The sequence below is a fragment of the Cornus florida genome, unplaced genomic scaffold (genome assembly GCF_030987335.1).
Source record: "Cornus florida cultivar Cherokee Brave unplaced genomic scaffold, ASM3098733v1 CherokeeBrave_3.0.0_Hap2_Chr08, whole genome shotgun sequence".
Lineage (NCBI taxonomy): Eukaryota > Viridiplantae > Streptophyta > Magnoliopsida > Cornales > Cornaceae > Cornus > Cornus florida.
The window spans coordinates 30,147,501-30,166,069 of NW_026775578.1; the positions used below are offsets into that span (position 1 = coordinate 30,147,501).

At 36.0% G+C, this 18,569-nt stretch overlaps 1 protein-coding gene across 3 annotated transcripts in view; it reads left to right on the top strand.

Moving 5' to 3' along the window:
- Window positions 1–18,292, top strand: part of LOC132271067 (uncharacterized) — a 27,564-nt gene extending 9,272 nt beyond the window's left edge. The window contains exons 5-14 of one of the 3 annotated variants that reach the window (XM_059772329.1): window positions 4,328–4,405; window positions 4,736–4,810; window positions 4,959–5,078; window positions 7,395–7,559; window positions 7,732–8,257; window positions 8,559–8,715; window positions 10,710–10,819; window positions 12,466–12,578; window positions 14,401–14,755; window positions 17,623–18,292. In XM_059772329.1, the coding sequence (XP_059628312.1) occupies window positions 4,328–4,405; window positions 4,736–4,810; window positions 4,959–5,078; window positions 7,395–7,559; window positions 7,732–8,257; window positions 8,559–8,715; window positions 10,710–10,819; window positions 12,466–12,578; window positions 14,401–14,755; window positions 17,623–17,930 (2,007 nt within the window). In that variant the 3' untranslated portion in view covers window positions 17,931–18,292. Of the gene's footprint in view, window positions 1–4,292; window positions 4,406–4,735; window positions 4,811–4,958; window positions 5,079–7,084; window positions 7,233–7,394; window positions 7,560–7,731; window positions 8,258–8,558; window positions 8,716–10,709; window positions 10,820–12,465; window positions 12,579–14,400; window positions 14,756–17,622 lie in introns of those variants that run through there. The other 2 variants (XM_059772330.1, XM_059772331.1) reach the window with 2 other exon arrangements.
- The last annotated feature ends 277 nt before the right edge of the window (window positions 18,293–18,569 follow it).

Consider the following 18,569-nt stretch of genomic DNA (forward strand, 5'->3'; position numbering starts at 1 on the left):
TACTATTAAGGCATAAAGAATAAGGTAAGCTTATAAAAAATTGCTTATTTTCTACCCTTGAGGCCTATGTTACATGGACTTGGGTATGTGTGTCGGGTACGGTTATGTATCCATGCGTCGGACGTGTCAAATCTCTAAACCGAAGGACATGTGGACACTACTAAATATTCATTTGATTTAGTTAGTTTATTTTATTTTCTAGAGTAAAGAAATGTTTTTTATATAATATAGTATTCAATATAGGCTTTTAACTCATTTTAAAGTAATAATACAATATAATTGAATGATTGCATACGCTTTTTAGGTACATGGCCAACCAAAAGTGTCGGACACATGTCTCGTACCCATGTCCGAGCAATATGTGTCCGACACGGGTACTTCACTACTTTTGAAGAGTCCATGTAACAAAGCTTGAGGCATAAAAAAATTGCTTATTCGCTATAAGGTAAGCTTCTTGTTCTTTTTTATGCCTGGACCAAGTTTCATGGCTGAACAAAATTACTGGTTGGCTACTTTCCAAAAAAAAAAAAAAATTACTGGTTGGCTTTTGAATCAGCTCAAGTATACTTAAAACTTACACATATCCTGAAATAGTCTTGCATTTCATCATCATCATTTTTGCTTTTATACCATACTAATGGGGTCGGCCAGATGTATTCTCTTTTTTCTTTCTTTCGTATTATATATCATGTCTTCTCTTAGATTTAATTTTTTAAAGTCATTTTTTATTAATTCATCCCATGTAAGTTTTTGTCGACCTCTTTGTCGCTTACCTTCTAGGCATGAAATAGTCATGCATTTAGCAGGAGCAAATGCTAAATGTTGGAGTTTAGTATGAGTGTTTGTGGCTTTGCTAACCTACTCCCCTTGAAGTAGGTTAGCAAGCTCCCTATTTTTGTATAGATGAAAGTTGTACTTCCTTGGAGTGGGTTAGCAAGCTCCCCATTTTTGTATTGATGAAAGTCGTCCTTCCTTGGAGTAGGTCAGCAAGCTCCCCATTTTTGTATAGACGAAAGTCGTCCTGCTTTTTTACATTATGATATTACTATTTTAATGAGGGTAACCCTGTAACTCAAGTGCTAAGAGACTTCTCCCGCTTTTCCAAGCCTTTGCATGAACTTCTCTCTCTCTCTCTCTCTCCAGTTTCGACTCAATGTAAGGGAATATCAACAACATGTAAGCTTCGTGGATGGCACTGCTATCTTCAAATTGTTATGAGTCTTCTGACTTCATTTTTTCTCCCCATAACCATTGAAATCATCTGACACCGCCACTACCACTTGAAATCAAACCCTTTGTCCATAGTCTCTCCCAAGGCAACTTTGTTGAAGTTGCAGTTGGTCAATTTGTCATCAAAACATAATCAATGAATGCCAGAATGAGACAGGATACTGATTTAGGAAACCACCACCCGGTGATTGTTGTTGTAATGGTTGGAAAAGGTAGTGGAATTGAGGATCATATTGGTTGATGATTTGCTGGCACTGATGCCTAACGTAGGTCATTGCAGCAGCCTGCTTGATTGGATGAAGGCAATCTTGAATGGTGATGGTGGCATCCACCCTTCCTCCTTCCAATCTTCTATCTTTCTTCTTCCTACCACCTTTCTCCTTTTAATATGCAATCTTTCTTTTTCTTACCATTTCCAATTGTAGTTCTGAAATTGAGGTGAAACAATCAAAACGAATGTGAATGACAGAAAACGTGGATTAATAATGTAGAAGGAAAAAAAGCAACTATTGCATCTGTGTGTGTGTGTGTGTGAGAGAGAGAGAGAGAGAGAGCCTGAATCCTTGATTGTGTTGCTGGAGGAGTGGATGTGCCGGTCTAGGATGCAAATGAATACATTTATAGAGGAAGAAGGGCAGCCCCTTTTTTTTTTTAAAAAAAGAAGAAGCAAGACAATTTGGACACTGCTATTCTAATAATAATGGCGAAGATAAAATCTCCCTTTGTGCATATACACAAATACATACATACATTCATACATATATTCACACACACACACACATATATAAAATACACCTGCATACATGGATTATGCTATCCCATCTTCACCATCAAGGTAAGATAGCTCTCTCTTCCACTTTCCAATTGATGGGTGCCTTAGGTCATTCCCCAGGACTCTTTTTTTTTTTTAAAAAAAGAAGAAGCAAGACAATTTGGACACTCCCTTTGTGCATATACACAAATACATACATACATACATTCACACACACACACACACACACACACACACACACATATATATAATACACCTGCATACATGGATTATGCTATTCCATCGAGGTAAGATAGCTCTCTTTGCCACTTTCCAATCGATGGGTGCGTTAGGTCATTCCCCAAGACTCTGATATGTCAGAAAACGAGCGGTGACTTAGACTTAGAGAGGGGGAGGGGGGATGAATCGGTCATATGGATTTTTTCTTCTTCTTGCAATTAACTAACTTTTCAAATTACCGTTGATCTGTATTTGAAATTCAGTTAGTTTGTATTGGTGATAGATATTTGAATTGTAGTTTATAACTGTTTGTTTTTTAATTTTTCATCAATCATAGTCACAAATCATGGATCAATAGAAAATAAAGTAGAGTAAAGCAGTTTATTTTTAATTTTTTATCAATCATTCTCACATATCATGGATCAATAGAAAATAAAGAAGAGTAAAGCAAAGACACAAATTTTTATGTGAGCCAAATGGGAAATACCACTGGACCAAGTCCAACAAACACAGTCCAGTATTCGAGAAAGACATTACAGCCAGGTTGGCAGTTCCCACACCCTAAAACTTTTAGTGATCTCTTAACACAAATTGACGCCAAACTTTCCACACAATTCTGTAGGCAAGCCGTCCACTTGTCAACAGACTTCGCTCCTCACAATCCGCTTCTCTAATGATTGTCTGCCCTTCTGCAATGCAATTTGATTTGTTATCGAATTGAATCGCCGAGTTCACGTATAGTGAAATCTATGGAAACCTTAGATTATGTAATATGGGATTTTTTCTCTCTCAAGGATTTTTCTCTCTTTAGATAATTAAAGTCTTCAAAGTTATTCCCAGATTGACTATAACTCCATGTTTATAGCCAATATAGGTAGCCCATAAATTTAGTAAGTAGAATTCTCGTAATATTTGTTTTTGAGAGAGTTTTCATAAATATGTATCTGCCAAGTTCGATTGATCGACCCTTTGATTCGAAGCCTACTGGACAGACCTTGGTCAATTAACGCTTCAATCGAGGAATACCAGTTTTCACAAAATAATTTTCAGTTAAAACTTGGTCGATTGACCATTTGATCAATGGCTACTGGACAATTTTTCGATCAATGGACCATTCGATCAATGCATACTACTGTTCATTTAAAAGGCCATTTTTCTAAAACAAAATCAAAATAAATTTGTGAGCCTCTCCGAGATCAAACTAGGTCAATTTACCTGTACCCTAGATATGTGATTGAGTATGCGAATTTCACACTGTGTGCTTCGCAATTTTGTGTTTGCCATGTCTTCAACATATATACTCAAACAACTTCAGACACATTACAATACAAGTTTTGAGTAGGAATTTGCTAACGCATGACTCATATACCTAACACCCATCTATGCATGCACATTCTGAAGCACAGTAAAAAGAGAGATTGAAGAAAAGAAGGGAAAATGGTGGGATTAGTCAGGAATGCTAGCTTTCATGGCTTAGCTTCTTACTTTGTGGAAGCTAGTTGATTTAGTCAATGGACTACTAAGTCTTTGTTTTGACTATAATATTTCTTTGAATATGATAACTTTCTGTAGCCTATGGCACACTGCAGATGATGATATAATGTAACTAAGCTACTTTATATTATTCTTATTGCATATATAAAAAAGGGAACTAGGACAAAAGAAATATATAAAAAAGGGCAAACCCAGTGCCTGAGGCTCCCACCATTACAGGGTCTGGGGAGGGTATGCAGCCTTGTTACCGCATGCGGAGACTCGGAGAGGCTGTTTCCTTGTTTCCACCAACCTGTGACTTCTAGGTCACAATGGAGCAACCTTACCGTTGCGCCAAGGCTTGCCGTCTTTTATAATTGCAAATATATATGTATGTGTATATGTGTGCATGGGTGTTCCGTAAATTCCTTCTTCTTATGATAGCTGATTGAAGCTCCCCCATCCCCATCCCTACTCCTATTCCTTAACCTATCTATGAGTTTTCACACATTGTTACATGATGAATTATTCTGCTAGCCTTGCTTCAGAAGCAAAAATATGAAAAGCTTATGTTTTTTAAGAGAAACCCAATTTTCAGATGTGGAGGGCATAACCTCCAATTTATCAATGCAGCATCCATGGAGCAGTACTGTTCGTTTGGCTATTGACTTGGAGGCTATGGGTATCGGAGGGAAATCTAGCATATTTCAGGTCTGATATTATTCATAACCATTTAGTTATTATTTGTTCTCTCTCTTTATCCCTTTCTCTCCCTCCCTCTCCACACAATACAATTGCATGTCATAAATCTGAACTTTCTGGTTCATTGGTCGCGTCTATGCCAATAATGTCAAATTTTAAACGAAGTTGTACATATTTCTCAGTGGGGAACTTAATGTGGAAAAATGATCTTCGATTAACTTGCTCCATGGCCTCTGTCTAGTTTGATTGATCAATATAATCTGTCGAGCAATTTGGTTATTTTGTTATTTCATTTTATTATTTATTATTTTCCTTATTTTTCATTCTTCATTTTGACAGGCTGGTCCTCATCCATGGGCTATTGAGAATTTTGCCACGGTAGCAAAGTTCCCAACTGGTCAGGTCATCGCACAGGTGTGTAGGTGCTATGTTATTATTATCTTAACATTTAGTTGTCACAACTCAAATATGGGATTTATCCTTTTACAACTATTTATAGTAGAGTTGTTGTTTCAATCAATCAGGACCCAAACTTATATTCCAAGTGGCTTGAGTGCTGCAGGATCTTTTTTCTTCTGGAGCAATAAAATCTGCAACAGATTTCCAAGTTTACAAAGAGGTTGCAGGTCTTTCCGGGCTTGACTTTGCGTACTTAGATAACAGCGCTGTATATCACACAAAGGTTATTTTTTCACATTCGTCTAGATAATGGATATTTCTTCTCTACATTCTCTGGTTTTTTGCAATTTTTATATATTCTTATTTCAGTCACCATAACCACTCTTTTAGCTTTTAGCTACTTATCACGAAATCCAGCAACTTTCTTTTTTGTTTTTTCTTTTTCCAACCCAGCAACTTTGTTTGATCAGATATAAAGTATGAATAACTGACATTAAAGTTTTGCCTAGTTGTCAATCCAATAATTTGATATGAGTCTGTTAATATTTGAACTCTGGATGACAGTGGCCTGAAATTGTTGGAAAACAGAAAGACATGACTTCTGGGTTGATGCCAGAGTCATATGTACAGAGGTCATGGCATACCACTTTTTGATGACCAGTAGTGGCACATAGTGTAGTGATGTGCTACAACCTGAGGCAACCTTTCGTTGATAGATGTGTGGCAGGCAGTGTGTGCCACGCAGTAAGAATTATTACTTGTGCATAAATTTTACCTAGTTACAGAGGGGGACCCAGAAAATTTTAGTTGCGGGGGCCAAATTAATAGTATGAAGATAATTTTGAAAAATTTAGAAAGTGCAATAATTTTCTTTACAATATAATTTTTGGAAAGTAGATATACGAAGATTATTTATAGATTAAAATTATTCCATAATCACTAGGTGCATAAAATGAGAAAAATATTAGGGATAGGGGTTATATATGGAATATTGAAATTTCCTTCAAAAAAGTGGAACTTCCAAAAATAAGAACTAAAATGAAATCAAGTAGAGATTCTTTATAAATTTTTGGAGGGGCCACATGTTAAATCTTTCTAGTTTTTTGAAACTCACCATCTAAAGGGGACCTATTTTTTGGATTTTCCAAAAATTTTGGGGGTGCCATGGCCCATGGTCCCCCACTATCACTACTCTCTACATAGTTCTGCCCCCTTCTTAGTTAGGATTTATTAGAACATTCACATAAAAAAACATTTTTACCTTTATTGGCATAAGATTTGTATGGGTACATATTACACCTTTGGGTTAATCTGTATATAACATCTTTTTCTTTTTCATTTGATGCTGCTAAGAAATTTATAGGAACCTTTTCCATGGCACTGTGGCATGTAATGACTTAGGCAGTGTGTGCTCAATTATCTATACTTGCATTCTAGTATATCAAGTTGGCTATTCACCAGAGGTCCTCATATTATTCCTAGAATGTCCCTGCTCTTTTTTCTTAAAATAAAAGAGAAATGAATAGTTTCACTCAATTTAAAAATTATGCCATATCATCCATAACTCCCATGCACAAAATTCTCTACAAAGTGGACACAAACTGATGGTATCATTGTAACCACCCATAAAATTCTCTTGCAAAATGGAAGGAAGCTTATGCTGAGAGAGTGCGATGTAAGTTAAATGCATATAGCGCGATGCCACCCTCTAGTGTCTACTCTGTGAATTTAGTCCATTACTTGTAAGAGAGGGAGATCATGCATGACTCAATAAAATACAATCAAAAGGGGGATTACCCAGGTGTGAGGCAGCGGTGGAAAGGAGAATGCAACTCGTGAATGTGTCAGGGAAAGGTTACACAGCAGGACATTCCTGGAGTCGTTATATATCCATTCGATTTATAAAAAAGAGCATTCTAGATGGTAATATAACCCTTCTGCAATTAAGGGCACTTGTAATAGCAGTGTGGCAACTGGATGCATGCTGTCTTGGAGCCCTAGTCCTGCTGTGGTATTATTGTGATCCAATTTTAAAAGCGATACATTGCCTACCACTGGGTGATGTAACAAATCAATTTATCCTAGGATAACCTACTCCTTGTGTTTTATATCAGGGCATCATGGTGTTTCTGAGCACAGCGTTATGACCAGTGTGACCATGTCATGGCCAACGAAGTGTTGCTGATGGTCCACCAACACAAGATTTTGGGTTTTTGAGATGTGGAGGCTTAAATTAGGGCAAGGGGCAAGTTGAGGCGCGGTGAGTGGCTGTAGACTGCAGTTGAGCTGCACACTAAGGCTCTTCTTGCATCTTGATCAGGAGGTTAAGAGGGACATGTAGCACGCTAATGATTATTCCAGCTGTTGGCATGTGTAAAAACCGCTATAAATTTGGTACTGCAATGGGACAAGTTCATTGATTGGTGGTCCACATTCTGTACGCTTCTGTCGTTTTTCTACATTCTACCCTAATCTTCTCCTATCGCAATATTCAATCACCACTTCAGACTTGATTAACTACTTATAGCAATACTTTACAAAAGACCCATACTTACATTACTTATGATACTGATAAATTATAAATATTTTCCCTATGCAGAATGACAAATTAGAGCTTTTGAAATCGGGTTCTCTTCAGCATCTTGGAGAAAATATGCTTGCATTTCTACTTCATGCTGGGGCTTCCTCTAAACTTCCTCAAGGCAAGGCAATGGAAGCAGATGAAAAAACTGGCCACAACCCTGCTATATTCTTTGACATTTTGGTATCTTTATACATACTTGGACTCTTATTACTGTTCTTGGCTAAACCCTTTGTTTTTTTTTTTCTTTTTCTTTTTCTCAACAATTGAAGTGCTTGCGCTGGTATTTTGACTACCCTGAAATCAAGTTTGCATGTTATGTTAATTTCTGACACCCATGTAATGGCAATATCAGGGGACATACATGGTCGTATACCGACAACGATTTGCCAATATGATGAATAACTCAGTCATAATGCAATCACTCTTGATATGGACTACTTCACTGCTAATGGGTGGTTATTCGGCTGTGATATCATTGGCCTTGTCATGCTTGACAGTTATCCTCATGTGGACATGCTCATTAACTTTCTCTGCTCTTGTTGCCTTCGTTCTACCATTCGCATCCTCAACACCAGTGCCCTTTGTTTCAAGCCCATGGTTGGTAGTTGGTTTATTTGCTGCTCCTGCTCTCCTTGGAGCGTTGGCTGGCCAACATTTAGGTTATCTGATTCTTAAAACATATTTGTCGAAAGTAATTTCCGAAAGAATGGTGAATCTGTCTCCTGTTACGCAAGCTAATTTGGCCAAGTTAGATGCTGAAAGATGGCTCTATAAAGCTGGTTTGGTGCAGTGGCTCATCCTTCTGATGATTGGAAATTATTTTAAGATTGGGTCTTCTTATTTAGCACTTGTTTGGCTAGTCTCACCTGCATTTTCATGTAAGTATACGTTCACAAGTATTATTCCTCGGTAGTAAGAATCCTGAGTGTCTAGACAAAATATGATATGAGGTGTTAGACCATAGACACCATGATTTAAGGATAAAAATAAAAAAGACTGAAATCTTGAGAAGTACAGTTCTGACAGTGCGTATTTGACATGACAAATGTTGACATATGCTATACTGTTAATAAACTACATAAATTGTTCTTGTAGCATAGCTCATATTCATTGACAAGACAGGATTAATTCTATTGACAGTCTTTGCTTTAAACTAATTATATGTTTTGGAATATCTAGATGGCTTGCTTGAAGCAACTTTATCCCCAGCCCGGATACCAAAGCCACTCAAAACTTTAACGCTGCTGGTGGGCTTATCAGTGCCATTTTTAATTTCTGCTGGCATATTTATTCAGCTAGCAGGCACAATTATTGGGATTGCAGTTCGGTTTGACAGGTAAACTTCTGATGCTGTTAATCTATAAAAGCACAGTGACTTACTAAAACTATCTCTGTGATTGAATTTCTGTTTCTTCCTTTTCTGTGTTTTTGTTGGTGGTACTTGTGATAGAGCTTGGTAAGTTGTAAGCTTGCAGAAAGTGTGTCAGTGTTCAAGAGATACATTAAAACAAACTCGGGGATCGAAGTATTCTTTGTTTTTTCTTTCTTCGTTGGCAGTCATGTTCAGGCTAAATTTATTCTTTGTTAGATGAAGGAATTATATTTGAATTTAATTGGTATTCATTTCATTGATCAGAGATTTTTCTATCATCTAGTAGGTTACAATGCTTGTCTTGATGTGATCGGGATCTGAATTTCTTGGATATCCCCCTCTTGGTTGTAGAATTTAATATTGTAATTGGTTGTCTGCCCAAAAGTCATGTCCTACACTTACTAGTATCAACTATCACGGTTCTCTGTCACTCTTCCTGGGAAATACTGCACAATCATAATTTAAGAACAAGCACCCATTTCTTTCTTTTCTTTTACTTTCCCCTTTCCCATGTTTTTATAGTTAAGCAAGGCACTATTTATTTTGATTGATAAAATTTTCATTACGAGGCACAATTAGGGTGCAACAGGAGTATGCACAAAAAGGTATATAGAAACTAGACCCTCATATCATAAGAACTCTAGAAAAGACTCATTCACAATGCATACATCCCCACCCTCAAAGTAACATCTATTCCTGTCCTTCCACATGCACCAGCAAAGCAAAGGGGTGCTGCCGCCATACTGGACAAATTCTGCTGGACAAATTCTGCTACTCCCTCTAGCATCCTGTCAGATGACTGTTCAAAATCGAGAGAGAGAGAGAGAGAGAGAGCAAAACATATATACTGTACATTCAACACTCTAACCTAATAAGCCTGTGTAGGCTTATATATAAAGGGTACAAGTCTTGCATAATAACACAAGGGTCCTATCAACTAAATGTAATTACATAATGACCCAACATATATATATATAAAACTTCTAACAATGACCAATATCTTGACTGTAAAATTAGGAAAGACCACCCACTGCAATCTGAAAAGGGAGAGGAGCGGAGCCTACAAGTCTCCCACAGCATGATAGTGAACCAATAATTATAGTCTTCCCATCATTCTTGTGCATAAAGAACCTGTTAGTAATACAATGATACCTGTTTGGCACATTATCAGTGCTTGGTTCTAAGGGCACTGTTTATAAGAAAAAAGAGCAACCTTGATAAGGCACTTTAGACCTCCAAATAGCCTTCTGAGTGAAACCCTCACTTCAAGGCTTGCCAATAGGAGCAAACCTCAAAACCGTTTCCACTTCAAAGCTAACCATCTCAGAGAAACCTCCTCACCACTTTCACCACCTAATCATACACTGGGCTAAGAAAAGCAGCAATCCACTCCACCTCCAAATCCTGGAATTTTATGAAATATGAGGTCCCACACGAACTCACTCTCCAACATCCTGATGCCATATGCAAGTCGAGCCTCCATACCAACAGTAATACGGAAAAGATTCAGAAAAGTACTCATCAGTGGACTGTCTCCATATCAATGATCAAAGCCAGAAGCTAACTCTCTTTGCCCATTGCTGACCAATAATCTGATTTACATTGGCAAATCTTCCGAACCATTCGTTGTTGATTTCTACGAACCCACCCCATGCAACAAGCAAATCTCTCTTGAAAACCAGTCCTCTAAAGTGCTACCATACTTCTTGAATTTCGTGCCAGAACTTGCCCCAACCATTTCTTTCTGCCTAGTATCTCTACAATTGTTCCCCCATAAAGCTTTTTATCAGAGACGCCTAGTACCTAACCCTCCATACATTCATCAAATCCATAGATAATACCCATTTTATTCATGCTTTATTAATGTGTGCTCTCTCTCTGAAATTTTAAATTTTGTTTTGTTAATTTGTTAGACGATTAGGGTATGACTGGTATAATGGCCTTTCATTTGTGTGCAGGAATCCTGGTAGCACTCCAGAGTGGCTGGGGAATGTCATACTTGCTATGTACATTGCCGTTATTATATGTCTGACGTTGGTGTATCTCCTTTCATATGTTCACATTTCAGGTATTGGTTTACTGCAATTATGTTTTTGGTTGCATGTGATACTGGCATACTGTTAGAAATAAATGCTATCAGGTAGGGTGTGAATGGGTCAATTTTGATACAGAATTTAGAATAACCAAACCAGGAAGAACAGTGGCTTTATCCTGTGGAAGTTCTGGTTAGAAAATGGATGAACGCCATGGCATGAAATCGAATAGATCTTCCTCTGCGTGTGTGTGTGTGAGAGAGAGTGTGTGTCTGCATTCAAGATATAAATAAGTCTTGGTCTAAATCCATATCATTCTGCTCTAGGGTGACTGGTCCCATATAGGGATGGAACTTAACAACATAGGATCCTTCAAAGATCCAAATTCCTCATGAAACTCATGTTTTGGCAACTTTTAAACAATTTCAGATGGTCATCTAGAATTTAAGTTTGTAAATAGATAGGATGGATATATATATATATATATATATATATGTATATATATGTATATGTTTATGTATATAATTCTAATAGAAGCATCATAGCAGGACCCATATGGAACTTAGGAATAGGATTTGGATCCAAATCATATTACAAGGGTCTAAACCTGGAATACATGGACAGTTCTGGTTAAACATTCTATTTTCATGCCCTAATGGTCACAAAGCTGCCCCACCAAACATTGTGTTATTCTTTGGGAACACATGGTCTTGAAATTAATGAAAAAGCAACTAAATTCTATCAGAGACATACAATATGAAAAGAAATGATAAAAAAAATTAAGAGAAATAATTTCTTATTATTATTATTATTACTTTTCAAATCTTGACTGGCTAAATAGTGTGCATTGCCAGGCATGTTATATGAGGATCCAAAACATGTTCCAGTTTTTATTGTATATCAACTAGATGAATCAAACTCCACCATCTGTGTTGGATAGGTTAGCTGATCTATATGCAAGTGTCGACTGACACCCTTGGTACTATAGTTTATGATGTGAGGAATATTTCTTTAGGAAGGGCCTAGTTCAGTTTATTGCGTATCATGATCCAAACATATAAAATTGTAGTATACGTGCAATACTTGTGAAAAGTGTGAGATGCGGGTTGAGCAGCTACTTTATGCAAAATGATGTCAAACATAAGGTTTGTTTTCATCTTTCCTTTCCAACACCACGCATAGGCAGGAGTCAATTCATGCATGTAATGCCCTTTAGTATACATACAATACTGATTGAGTATGGTTAATGGGTTATCTTTGTCAGAAAATCACCCTGAAGAAAAATGCTTCCCTTGCGTACAATTAAATTCTTGAACTAGTACTTAAGTCTATCATGATCATAAAAATCAGGTGACTAATAGTGATAACCATCTGATATATTTCCATTATGACCACTGGTCAATTGTGCGGTGGCCAATTAAAAAGCCTGGATTTAGTGTTTGCTCTGGTGGGCAGTAAGTGAAGTGTGAAAGGCATTGGGCAGTGAGTGAAAGACTTTAGGTATGAATGTGGATGCTCAGCTCATTTAACTATTTATTTTCCTTTCCCCCCTTCACGCAGGCTCTGATTCTTGTGTTTTTCCCATAATTCTTCTAGATACATCATTTATTACTTTCTTGAGATTATGTATGTACTTGGTTTTAATAAATGCAATTTAATTTGATTGTGAATTGGTATCTAGGTGCAAAATTGCCAATTATCCTTGCAACCTGTACTATGTTTGGCCTTTCGCTGATTGCAGTATTATCTGGTATTGTTCCACCATTTACTGAAGACACTTCCAGAGCTGTAAACGTAAGTGACATTGGTCCTTAGCATCAATAGTGTCTATACAAATAATTGTGTACCAAATGTGTTAATTGAATAAAAATTGTCAATTTGTTATTGGATGTGGAAGGTGTACATTTATGCTTCTGTTTTAGTCTTTTTAATTCTTGCCTTCCTGCTTCTAGTGTATTTCTCCATATTTCCAATTTGTTCATAAGGCTTCTTTTAAAAGTATCTAATAGCATTATGCCATCAACAAATAACATGCACAATAGATTGTCTTCTTGTATATCTTTAGTTATTTCAATTAAAACTATTGTAGATAGGTGTGGGCTTAGTACTGATCCTTGATGTAATCCTACTATTATAAAAAATCACTAGTCTCTCCACATATGAACTTTAGTTTTTGTCTCATTATAAATAATTCTTGAATAATCTCTGTAAATTTCATACCTGTTTTCTTTGTGAATCTCACTAAATTATATCCCTTGGTACTCTATCATATGCCTTCTCTAAGTCTATAAAGACCATGTGGAGATCTTTATTCTTGGTTCTATAATTTTCTTTTAATTGCCTAATTAAGTAAATAGCCTCCATATTGGATCTTACTCTCATAAACCCGAATCAGTTATCAGTCACTATGTATTCCTTCCTTAATCTTTATTTTATTACAGTTCTCCACAGTGTCATTGGATGACAACATTAATTTTGTATATATCTTTTATTTTTTAAAATAGGTAGTACAAAAAAAATTCTCCATTCATTTTGGATCATTATGTTAGCCTGTGAAATTACTTAAGACACTTTAAATAAATGAGGGAAACTAGATGATTTGCACATTCATATCCATGGCTGAATGATTATTTAACATTTGAGGCTATATGAATGATAACTGTTGAGCAACTTGGGGACAATTTCTCTGGTTCTCCACAACTTTGACTTTGTTTAGTATGTCCTTCAGTTTCTTGAGTTGCATACAAGTGTGAGTGAATTCGATATTGTATTCCATTCTTGTCTTCCTAGTTTGCTATAAAAACACACACACACACAGATATTTATATAATGGAGGGTGTCCCAGCCCTTCCGGGGGCAAAATATTCCCTTCAAGTACCCGCAATCATCCCCAAACCATGGCTGTTGGGTAATCCCAGTGTGGAGGTTTTTTATGTTCCAAGGAATTGGACACAGGATCTTTGGGTCATGGCCAAAGGCCTTATGCCAACTTGGCTACCCCGTGGAGGATTTTGCTTACTTTTCTTACTTGTACATTCATTTTAAATTTTAATTGTCTTTCTGTAAAATGTCCTAATCAAAAAGCCAGCTGCCAATTCCTACTGCGTTAACTAAGTCGCATAACTGGAAGGTCTTGGGTGACACCATATTTCGAATATGTGTTCTATTCCTACGAGATAAGTGGTTATGTGGGTCAATTTTACAGAATCTAGATGTGGGTCTTGTTTGATTTTTGTGCCTAAGAACATCAGCAATAATATATTAGAGGAATTAAAAACTTGAGAATCGTCAGTGCAAGAAAAAAGGCACAATTCAGATGATCTGCACTGCTTTAAAGTCAATAAAAGGAATTTTTGTGTAAGTAGAATAATCTCAGTCACTAGTGTTGTGTACATGAGTTTCAGAAACTCCTTAAACTACTAGAGTCTATTTCTGGGCTTCCTGCTGTGTAATGTTTTTCCGTTGGTACTTCAATTCCCAGTTTATCTTTAAATCGTTACTCATGAGAGAAATTTCATACTGTTTGTTCTTTTGCTGCATGAGATTTCATTTGCAAACATGAGCTGCTGATACAAACTAAAATTGATGGAAATTACAAATGGTATATGGTTCTCAGGTTGTGCATGTTGTAAATACAACAAAATATGGAACAAATCTGGAACCCGACTCTTACATTTCTCTATTTTCAACAACTCCTGGAAAGTTGACGAAGGAGGCTGAACAGATAGGAGAAGGTTTTGTCTGTGGTAGAGAGAAGATTCTTGATTTCGTGACTTTTTCAGTTCAATATGGTTGCTGGAGCCACCAGGATGCAGGAAGTGGATGGAGCGAATCAGATATTCCGACCCTGCATGTTGATAGTGATATAAAGGGATATGACAGAATTACTCAAGTTTCGATTGATACAAAAGTTTCAACACGCTGGTCTCTTAAAATCAATACTAAAGAAATAATGGACTTCAATATCAAAGGTATTATGAATTCTAGCTAACCTGTATCTTTTTCTTTTTCTTTATCAGTTCTTATTTTCATTTTCCTTTTGGTTTAATTGCTAGTATACTATTCATACTCGCTTTACCCTCAGTTTACTAATATAAAAACTTGTAGTAGTTTTTGTATTGATAATTAGCACACACCTCAAGTTTCTCTTGACTTAAAGGGTCCCTATTGTTTTGGGTAATTGCTTGGTTTGCTTCGGTGAGTTTTCTTTAGTTGGCTCAAGCAACCAATTAAAATCCATCGTGTCAGGATCTACCATTTGATATCTTTTACATTGATCAAATTTACCGAACTCATTTAGGAAAGTCATTTGAATTTTTTTAATGTAAGAACTTGAATAATTTCATGCTACGGAAATCAGTGTCAAAACTCAATCAAGCGGATCTCTGGAATTTAGATTTATGAAGCAGGGCCCACCATGATTAGTGTAAGTCCTTATAAATGACGTTTGCCACTGGGTCATAACAAGAGAGAATTTTTGGATCGGTTTTCAAGTATTTTTACATAATGGGTACAGCCCATGTACTTATGAAACTCTACAGTGGATTTTTAAGTAACTAATGTTAGAGATGAGAAAATGATGAGAGAAAGGTGTCTAACTACTTGAGATACTGATGCTGTGTATAATTTATGGCTTGAATAGTTCTGAATGTATTGTTCACTAGTCAATATAAGTTGTTAATTTTAGTTCTTTATTTATTGTTAAAAGTGCTTAGCAAAGAGTGAGTTATATATTGTTCTATAGAAAATGTTATGTTGATGACAGAAGATTATAGTGAGTGTATCCTTCAAAACTATGTTAACTCTACAAATCAGACAATGAATGTGTAAATGCTCATTTGAATGCCTTTTAACCATCTTCAACATACAAACTTTTGCGGAATTCGGTTACCCTTTCAGAACTACATTGTTAATTTTGTTTGATTTTCAAGATAAAGTGACTAAGATAACACTGCCATTTTGTAATTATGGTGCTTTAGTAGTTAAGGTGCCCATATTTGAAATTTACACAATAATATTTTCTTAGATCTTGTAATGCTAATTGTTGAACTTTTCTGTAAAATTTTCGTTATTTAATGCAATATATATATAATCCAAAATTCCAAATGCAGAGGGTGTTGGAAATATAAGTCCATTTGGGTGGGGCGTCATTATAAGAAATTTTCTAATTGTGGGTTTGTGAGATAAGTTCTAGTTTCAGTTCATTCTTCATTGTAAGACTTCTATAATTGGGTGTCATTTAACTTTAGGGAAAATTGCAGAGTGACCAACTATTGGGCCAATGTATATATATAAAATATACACTTATGAAAAAAAAAAAATGTATATATATAAAATATATGTAGTATATATTTGTATATATACCTTTAAAGAAAATTGCAGAGTGACCAACTATTGGGCCAATATCTCTCTCTCTCTCTCTCTCTATATATATATATATATATTGTAAGACTTCTATAATTGGGTGTCATTTAACTTTAGGGAAAATTGCAGAGTGACCAACTATTGGGCCAATGTATATATATAAAATATACACTTATGAAAAAAAAAAAATGTATATATATAAAATATATGTAGTATATATTTGTATATATACCTTTAAAGAAAATTGCAGAGTGACCAACTATTGGGCCAATATCTCTCTCTCTCTCTCTCTCTCTATATATATATATATATATATATATAACTTTAGGGAAAATTGCACAGTTACCAACTTTAGGGCCTATATCCCCTGCCAAATTACACACACTCATTTGTCCCTATGGGGACTTGAACCTTGGACCTTTCATTTTGGAAGGTAGAGGAGATACCATTAGACTATTACCCTTGGTTATTGGGCAAGTGTGTACCGAAAGCCCAACATGCATTAATAATTACAAAATCCATCCTACTTTTCAAACTAATTACCAATACACCGATTTTCAGTCTACATTTTTTTTCATGGACCAAAATGCCCCCTATTTTACTTCCTACTTTCTCTTTGTACCATACTCCTCTCTTCTACATCTGTGTTCTCTCTTCTTAAACAACATATAGTGTATATACATACATATATTCATACATATATAGGATAATTCTTTTTCTTTTTCTTTTTTTCTGGTAGGAAAGACAAATGCACGCACCCATTATTGCCCCCGTTGGGAACTCGAACCCTCAACTAAATGCTCATACATACAAGAGAAAAAGCAAGGAGAGAAATGCTCATACATACATATATATAGCATAGCATATTAGCATCTAAAGAATTATTTAATTACCCAATTATTTAATGTGTGGCCCAATCTTAGTCCCTTAAAGTAACTGTCAAATTCTTACTGCAGATGTCTCTGAGACTCTGCGGTAAGAATTGTACTTAGCTTAGCTCATCTAATACTGACAGCGTGATTTCAACAACCTTTGTTAAATATATATTAATTTATATTTGCTAAAATGCTAGTTTATACTTTATAGTGATTAATTAATCACTCAACTTAATTTACCTACCAAAAAAGGAAAAGGATTATTAACTCACTTATCATATAACTATTATGATTTGCACTACAATGGAAGAGTTGCTGAAACTCATTATTAGCTGTAAATATTTGAGCTTTAAAAGATGCATTATTGTCTTTATTTCTCCGGTTAAGCACCGAATTCACACTAAATCTATGATACTGTTACTTTTTCAAAATAAGTTCCATCAAAGGAGAAATGCAAATGTTAAAGGGAATTCTGTGGAATAAAGGACTTGATTCTATACAAAGTCCTTTTGTGCCAAGTTGATCTGATATGATTGCTATTTGTACTTGGAATTTTACCTTCTCACCTTCCTCTTTCTGAACTCTCTTCTCGAGTGCAGATAACAGTGAAGAGTTAGTTCCCCTCGGGGACAAAAACAGCATTAAAGGATGGCACATTATTCAGTTTTCAGGAGGGAAGAAGTCCCCAACAAGGTTTAATCTGACTCTTTTGTGGGCGAAAAATTCTGCCAAGCTGACGCACATGAAGGACCCGCATCTCCTTCTGAAATTAAGAACTGACGTGGACAGATTGACACCAAAAACGGAAACAGTTCTTCGGAAGCTTCCTTCTTGGTGTTCCTTATTCGGGAAGTCCACATCTCCCATGACCTTAGCTTTCTTGACTAGTCTACCTGTCAATTTCTAGGTATCTGAACTTTCATGTCTGTCTTGCTGCGTAGGCGCGAGAGCTCATACACACACCAAGGACACAAAATAAAGAAGAAGACACGATCATGCGAAAGAATTGAAGTTACCCATGGAATCGAAGAAGATAGATTTTTCAGTTTCTTTGACAAATTATAAGCAGGCACGATGTGCTGATACAAAAATGTGTGATTTATTTGAATTAAGTTATTGAGTGTGGATATTTAACAGGGAAAAAAAAAAAAATAGTATGTGATGTAGAGGAAAAATTACTCAAAATTACCCATGTGTTAACTAGAGAGCCACACTGTATCTATCTTCTTGTGGAAAACATTTCTAAATCTCCCCCTTTTAATTGTAAAAGCCTGGTAAAACAATTGCTGCTCTTGGGACATTGCTCAAATTTTTCCGATTTCATTTTTTTTTGGAATTCACACGCTTTGGCACACTCCACGATGCTCGAACCCTCAACCTCTCCTTTAGAGAAAGAAGTTACTGCTGGTGCATCAGTGAAGTAATTGTAGTATATTTATGGTAATAGAATGAGTTGATGGTAATTTTACTAAGTTGTTAACAAAGTTTTCATTTGGTTATACACGTTGGAATGTATCTGCCCTAGCTAGAATGAATATCTGCTGTT